Raw genomic sequence first — 8,272 nt, forward strand, 5'->3', positions numbered from 1 at the left:
AACTATTTTGTTACATATAGTAATTATTTAAAATTAGTACAATTTTTGAAAAAGTAAAATATTTTTTAATATTTAACCTATTTTTAAATGATTAAATTATGAAAAGTAAGGTTAAAGCTATTGAAATAATAAAAATATTTTAAAATTTAGTTTGAATATATTATTATATTATTAAATCATTCCAACGACGAATAAAAAAACAACGCACAATTAAAATAAATTAAAAGAAAGGGAAAAGATAAAGTAAGATAAAATATTTAAATATTAAAAACCGTTTCTACAAAGCCCAATTTACCGTACCGCCCATAGTTTTTTCTTTTACCAAACTGAATGGATAGTAACGAATCTTGTTTGAACAGGGTATTATCGGTAATTCAATATTACAGTTATTTTTTTTATTTTCTATCTAAAATTTCAAAAAAAGTTAATTAATAATATAAAACAAAATGGTGGGAAGGGGTATTGTGGGTATTTCACCTGCCCATGTGGCATCCACTTAAAACCAGGTGATTGGATACAGATACATCCGATATGATTGAAAAAGGGCATCCAGTCTAATCGGACGGCAAGGCCAACGCCCCACCATCCTGACCATATTATCATCATGCCATGCATTACCATCATACATACATACATAGCCATTCAAATCCCAGTTCTATATAAGCCAAATCCTCCCACCATTGTACTCCCAATCAACGAATCAAAGAGGAAAAGAAAAACAAAAAGAAATGGGAGAGGTCGGATTCTCTCTCTCTCTCTCTCTGATCTCTCTCGATCTCTCTCGATGTCCAATTTTTTATTTTGAATTTTTCGAATTGTAATTACAAAATTTGTTTCTTCTGATGAATTCTTTTCGTGGGTTCTGCAGCAAAAGGTGGAAGAAGCAGTTGCAGCAGCTAAAAATGAAGTTGAGAAGAAATCGGCGGCTGCTGTAGCTCCAGCTCCAGCTCCGGCGGCAGTTCCGGCAGTCGCGGAGGGTGGAGCGAAGAAAGAGGACGGCGGAGCTATCACCGCCGTATACAAAATCGACATGCATTGCGAAGGGTGTGCAAAGAAGATTAAACGAACTGTCCGACATGTCAAAGGTAAATTCTAGATTTCGGAATCGAACACTTTTTGGAATCTCAATCCAAATTATTCCTTTTATTCGTATAATTCTTATATTTTTTTTAATTGAATTTGTGGGTCAGATGTGGAGAGTGTTAAGACGGATTGTGGAGCGAATAAGTTAACTGTGATTGGGAAAATGGATGTCGTTGCGGTGAAAGAGAAATTGGAGCTTAAAACCAAGAAGAAAGTGGAGCTTATTTCCCCGCAGCCGAAAAAAGACGGCGGCGCTGTCGCCGCCCCGGCGGAGAAGAAGGCCGATGAGAAGAAGCCGGAGGAGAAGAAAGCTCCTGAAGAAAAACCCAAAGAGGTGAGTATCAATCACTGTTCATAATTAACGTAATAAGAACAACTCCCATGATACCCACGTTTTAGTTTTCTTGTTTCTTAGTTCATCTCTCAACCACTGTTCATACTCTGTTTTTCATTCATTGAAACAGAGCACTGTCGTCTTGAAAATCCGGCTGCATTGTGAAGGTTGCATACAAAAAATCCGCAAAATCATCTTGAAAATCAACGGTAAGGTCTAAAATATCATAATTTTATCTCAGTAAAACAGATTCCCAAATGAAATCAAATTAAATTGACGTTTTGTATCTTGTAATTGAACAGGGGTTCAATCGGTGGCTTTGGACGGAGCCAAGGATTTGGTCACCGTGAAAGGAACAATGGATGTGAAGCAACTCGAGCCGTATCTCAAAGACAAACTCAAAAGGAACGTGGAGGTTATCCCACCCAAGAAGGAAGAACCCGCCGGTGAAAAGAAAAAAGAAGAATCCCCTGCACCTGCCGCCGTGGTTGCTGTCCCCGTCGCCGTTGAAGCTGGAGGCGGTGAGAAGAAGAAGGAAGAAGCTGATGGCGGTGGTGAGAAAAAGGAAAAGGAAGGCGGCGGTGAGAAAAAGGAAGGCGGTGGTGAAAAAAAAGAGGCGGTGGAATCGAAACCTGCACCACCTCCCGCTGCCGCCGAGGGTGGCGGTGCAAAGCCGGTGGATGTAATGAACAAGTTAGAGTATTACGGCGGATATCCCTACCAACCACTATACTACGAGGCGCCGATGCAGTACCACCATAGCTACTCAATGGAAGCAAACCCGAGTTACTATACCCCCAACTACGGTTACGCTAACCATGGTTACACAGACCATAGATACGACGTCGTTCCAATGGACCACCACTTCCCTCACCACATGCAACAGGATCAGCCGCAGATGTTCAGCGATGAGAATCCCAACGCTTGTTCCGTCATGTAAGATTCCAATCAACGGCTGAGATTCATCTGAGGGAAAAAAAAAAAATCCATAAATCTGTAAATATCGACACATGTAAAAATCAAGATGTGCTCGCCATAAAAGAGAAAAAATGGAAAAATGGATTTTTGAGGTCCGGTTCGGTTCGGTTCAGCTGGTGAAAACCAGTTTTAGTTTGTGTTGGTTGGTTGGTTAGTTGGGTGGTTCGTCTTTTTCGTTGTATCTTGTCAACCTCAAGAATTTTTGACGTTAATTAGATGAATATTTCAGTTTAATTTTAAAAATAAATGCGTTTAATAAAGTAATTAAAAAATTAATTTAATAGATTTAAAAAAGGAAATGATGGAAGGTATTGCGTGGAAATGATGGCACTCCTGAACCCTCTTTTTATTTCATCATTACTTATGAGGGCTTTAATTTCTTTTTTAATTAATTAATTAATTAATTAATGGAGATTAATTAGAGTATTTAAATAAATTATTTTTTGAAAAAAGAAATAGAAAGTGAAAGTGAAATGAGTGGATAAAAACAAAAAAAGGTAACGTGGAGAATCCTGAAGCCTGTTTTGGGAAGTGTGAAAGTAGCTTAGAGATGCTTTGACTTGTTTACCTCGGTTATATAAAAGATTAGACTAATGGTCTGCCTTAATTTACTAATTAATTTTAGACCTTGTGATTTATTCTGTCAAATCTAGACATGATTTTACCGTCGTACAAACATAAATACAACAGTAAGACAATATAACATTAAATTAAATAAATAGGTTCAGCATAGCATGAGTGAGTGAGTGTTTGATTAAATCCAAGACAATACAACATGAAATTAAATAAAAAGGTTCATGGGTGAGTGTTTGATTAATCCATCACATCTAAATGGTGTAAAAGTTATTTTATTTATAATCAAATAAAATAGTAAAATATGGAAACAGTAATAAATGGAAAGATACCTCGGTAACAAGACACATATCTGTCTTATAATAAAATATCAAATATGATATATATGGTAAATTATAATTTATTACTAAATATCCTTAACACCCCATCCTAAGCTGAGCGTCGGATTTGAACGAACGTGAAACTTGGATTTGAAAAATTCAAAGAGAGGTTGAGAAACACTTTTTGTGAAGATGTTAACAACCTGGTTCGGAGGAGGCGTCGAGAAACACTTTATTGGCCATCGAAAACTGTAGAGGGATTGTCGCTCAACGGCGATACTGTTTTGGCTTCGGCGAGAATTTGTCTAACCCATGAAGAGGGATCGTCGCTTACCGACGATGTTGCCTTAGCTCTGGTGAGAATATGTGAACCCAAGAAGTAGAAGGGGAAACCTAGAGCAATGGACAAATACAATGTTGAAGTCGGAAGAGTCGCCACGGTGGGCGAATGAGCCAATTTTGGCTAGAAGGGCGGCGGCCACTTGGTTGGCGAAGAGGCCAGTGCGGCGCCCAGATTCCAAAAGTAAATCTCTGCAGAAGGTTAATAGGTTTAGGTTAGGGTTTCTGTGAAGAATGAACGGAAGATTGGGAAGAAAATGAAAGAGACTATGTTGGTTGAGGGAAAATCGATTGTGTTAGAAAAGGTGAGGTTGTATGCACAAAGTATGGCGAAGGGTGTTTTGGTTCAATAGGGTGGAGCCGAAGAGTAATCAATCGGCTCTGCATGTGGCAATCATGGAGATTGCCCTTGCGGCGTTAAAGCCAACAGGGGTGGTGGAAAAGAAGATGAGTAGGGGATTCAAAAGCCATTGAAAATAAGGGATCGGGATTGTTAAACCGAAAGAACTCTAATACCATGAGAATGTTTGATTAATCCACTACACCTAAATGGTGTGGAAGTTACCATAATAAGATAATAATAAAATACCAAATATGATATATATGTAAACTATCATTTATTACTAAATATTCTTAACAATGGGCATACAGCTAAGCATGACTGTGACACTCAGCTTCTTCGAGCTCGCTTTACACATCAACATGAACTGAATACCGAACTCAAAAAAATTAGATCGAGCACTACACCAATGCGTAAATCCCTTTGTAGGTCACATGCAAATCAATTCGAGATCATTTCGTTGTTTTATTTGGAGAAACGAAAACGACCCGAAATTTTGATGCATGCATGAAAGATTAGGGTTTAGTGGAAATGTTGGATATGTTACGTATTTTCCACTGCCTTACATTTTGAGCACCACCTTATCTTCTTTACTATTTTGTGTTTGTCTCATGCCTGCCCTTCCATACCTAAATTTTTTAGATTTTTATTTAAATAACCCCAAAATATATTTATTTATTCATTTATTTAATTCTGTCCGAGTTGGAATCTGACGTAGGACCATGAAATATGCGTTTAAAATTCTCCATTTTCGAAGGCGACAACTCATCAAACCTGCATTCACAAGTAAGCCCTATTTGCATACCCTCCCGCCACCTAGACACTGACATTTCCATTATTATTTTCCACATTAAATTCTCCATACTCCGGATATGTGTATCCTTGTTCTTTAACTGAATACGCTAATCCTCGTCTCCAAACGCCCAAAATAACGACCATACACTTCTACTTCACATGACTAACCAACCTAGATAAATATTATTTATTATTTTTCTAAATTCTACGTAGAAAATTAGGTATCTCTCTTTTTCAATTAATAATTATTTATTATTTACCAAAAAGACCCCCAAGAGAATGGGAATTGCAGAGGTGTCCACAACTAAACAATTCCACCCACGTCACTAAATATCCCGAATTAATTTAAATTAAACCACGCTTTAAATTTTCTTATCCTGATAAATAAATATTTTAAATTTATTTTGGACGGAGGCCAAAATGGGCATGAAATCCACTCCACCTATTCCTTAAACGTACACGCACCCTTCCACACCACACTAATCACGACCATGATCTGCCACGTGTCCTACATGCATGCCGATTTGGTTTCCACGTGTATTTCTCTTATTTGTTAGCTTTATATCCATTAAGCATTTATTTTAATATTATCACTTTTATTATGTGTCCACTGCCAAATTAAATAAATATTAGTTTAAATTAAAATTTTAATAATATTATAATTCTTTTTTAATCATTGGAAATTAGCTAGTTTTGGAATGACGTCACCATCGCATATGCATTGAGGAAAAAACCTTCTTTTCTCTTCTCAGTGGGTTTTGTTGGGTCCAAACAATGGGATTAGGTGTACCATTGAAACCACATTTAATTAGCAACTTGATTAACATTAATAACCAATTAATTATATATTGTATAATTTAATAATATATTTTTGTTCATTAGGAATTTAATTACGATTTTAAATTAAGTCCATACGTACGATATGTTAACTTGCTCGGGCGTGACATTGCATAAGTAAGTTTTTTAATTAAATTAAATTAAATTATGATTATTTTGTTGTAATTGGAATACTACCTTTCGAGTTTATTGTATATTAATGTTTCTTTCTACTCGAATTAAATATGATTTTTGTCCTTTTCGCTTTTATTCTTTCAATATTTTGTTTATTTATTCGCCAACTTTTGCCTTAATTATATTTTAGTTTTTAAATGCTCAAATTTTCATTAAATTTTAAAAAAATTATTATTCGGTTGATTTAAAAATATTATCATACTAATTTTATTAAATTAGTAATAGATATGTTTGCTGTCAGGGAAGAAATAAATATTTAAAAAAATGGATTTGAAGAATTAGGAATGAATGAGGACAACCTAATTTAGCAATAATATGAAAATAATTATTTAAAAAATATTTAGAGATTTTATTAAATGTAAATGGCAAATTTCGAAACATCATGAATGAGGATGGTGAGTCACATCATTGTGTGGGGCCAAGGTTATGACTCGTTGATGACTCGGATTCTGAAAATGGTGGCAACTTCTACATCAATCCCATCATGTGGATGGTATGGGGATGGATGGATGGATGGATGTGTATGATGTAATGATGTCAGGCTGTCAACACCATGGCCATGAGTGGGCCATTATCATGATATAATGTTTGAATTTTACTTTTTTTTTTTTTAAGTTCTTAGTAAATTACAAAAATTATATTCAAAAAATACAAAATTCATTTAGATTCCTCATAGTTTTGGAATATCTCATTTTGAGTATTTCCTTATTTATTTTAAATTCGAATCCAACACCTCATGGTTGCCGTAGTCAGGCAATTGACTTATTTAGAAGTACTCAAAACTATGTTTTTTCATCTTTTATTGTGAGATCCCACGTTAGTTGGAGAAGAGAACGAAACGTGTTTTTTAAGAGCATGAAAATCTCACCTTAGTAGACGTGTTTTAAAATCATGAAGCTGATGATGATATAACGAGCTAAAATAGATAATATCTGCTAACGGTGAGCTTGGATTGTTACAAATGGTATCAGAGTCGGACATCATGAACATCATGCAGTATAAAAATGTCCATAAGCTTTGTACTTTGTTTAAATAACTTTCAAAAGTTTCAATAATATTATTAAATTAAAAAAAATCATTTACCGTTAGTTTTGGATGAAAATCATTAGTAATTTATTTTAAAAATATCTTTCAATTTTAAAAAATCTCCCATCTTATTTTAAAAGTTTAAAACATTCTTAGAGTTAAAAAAATATAATTAAAAATTTAAAAATACCACTAAAAGTTTATATACGGTATTAATGCTCTTTATTTTTATTAAAAAGAAATTAACTTTTTTTAGGGTTAATATGTGAAAAAAAATCGTCGGTCAATATCTTATATATTATCTCCAAATTTTATGATATTATTTTTAAAAGTTTATGAGTATTTTTTTAAGTGTGACCACACGTGTATTTTTTAATTTTTTTTAAAGTTAAAAAGTATTTTTAAAATTAAAAGATATTTGGGAGATAAATAGTTAATTTTTAATTAAACAAAAAATACTTGTAATGATAAATTAACTTTTCACTTAAAAAAAGTATCCCATTTTATAAATGTTAAAAGCATTTTGAGAATCATAAATTAGATTTCAACAATTCCGATAAAAATAATAATAAAATATTGAAAAAGCGTTTGAAATTCCGAAGAATGAGTTGGAATTGACACGTGCATTGTTGGTGGGAAACCAAAGGAATATTGGTATATAAACCAGCCCGTGAACTAACCGAGCCGCCAGATAAGCAAAGGGGGGGAACACGTGGGACCCGTCCACGTCAGTGACACGTGGGAAGGTTGAAATTCAAATACAAATACTCCTCTGTTTTTCCCTTCCATTTAGGCTTCCCGCGTTTTCTGAGTTGGCTTTCCGTCTTCATTCCCTCTAATTTCTTTAAAAATCTAAATTATACCAAAAATATATTAATAAATCAAAATATTTATTATTTATATTCCAAAAATTGTATATCTCTAATGAAGTATAAATTTAAAGTATTTCTCATATATTTTTTTATATTAATTTTTTAATTTGAAGAGTGGTTGAGAATTCTCCATTTCAAGCTTTTTTCTTTTTGAAAAAAGTGGTACTTAATCTAGAAATATGCACTTTTATTGAAGTCACAATTTTTTTTGGTCCCAATCAATTTTCTTTTAGCGGCTATTATTTCAACAACTCATAGTTTAAAACATCATGTTGAATTTGACAATAGACTGCTTTTTGATAATGATCGAAGACATTAAGCCATCGTTTTTTTGGTAAAAAGGAAACAAAATAAATAAATAAATAAATACTTTTGTTTCAATTACAAGAAATTTTCGGAATAAAATAAAAGGACAAAAATGGTGACTTGAGAAAGAAGAATTTCCATTAATTCTCAAAATAAGTTTGGACAATATTTTCAAATTCCATACAAACGTATCGCTGTCATACGAAATGAGTATCAAAGGTAGTAATAATAACCGAGCAATTAATTGAGTCTTTTTTTTTTTTTTTTTTTTTTTTTTTTTTTTTTTTTTCATTTT

At 33.5% G+C, this 8,272-nt stretch overlaps 1 protein-coding gene across 1 annotated transcript; it reads left to right on the plus strand.

Moving 5' to 3' along the window:
- Positions 1–583: 583 nt before the first annotated feature.
- On the plus strand, positions 584–2,629 carry LOC111441960 (heavy metal-associated isoprenylated plant protein 5-like). The gene is made up of 5 exons (XM_023079170.1): positions 584–737; positions 869–1,085; positions 1,191–1,417; positions 1,548–1,626; positions 1,720–2,629. The coding sequence occupies exons 1-5, from the start codon at positions 729–731 to the stop codon at positions 2,355–2,357; spliced, it is 1,170 nt and encodes a 389-aa protein (XP_022934938.1). The 5' UTR covers positions 584–728; the 3' UTR covers positions 2,358–2,629.
- Positions 2,630–8,272: the final 5,643 nt, after the last annotated feature.

Source organism: Cucurbita moschata, unplaced genomic scaffold (genome assembly GCF_002738365.1).
Source record: "Cucurbita moschata cultivar Rifu unplaced genomic scaffold, Cmos_1.0 Cmo_Scf00004, whole genome shotgun sequence".
NCBI lineage: Eukaryota > Viridiplantae > Streptophyta > Magnoliopsida > Cucurbitales > Cucurbitaceae > Cucurbita > Cucurbita moschata.

What these genes read in the sequence shown, in the direction of transcription:
- LOC111441960 (XM_023079170.1), top strand. An exon ending in AACTGTCCGACATGTCAAAG is followed by an intron (nt 1,086 to 1,190) that starts GTAAATTCTAGA and finishes TTTGTGGGTCAG; the next exon opens with ATGTGGAGAGTGTTAAGACG. An exon ending in AATCATCTTGAAAATCAACG is followed by an intron (nt 1,627 to 1,719) that starts GTAAGGTCTAAA and finishes GTAATTGAACAG; the next exon opens with GGGTTCAATCGGTGGCTTTG.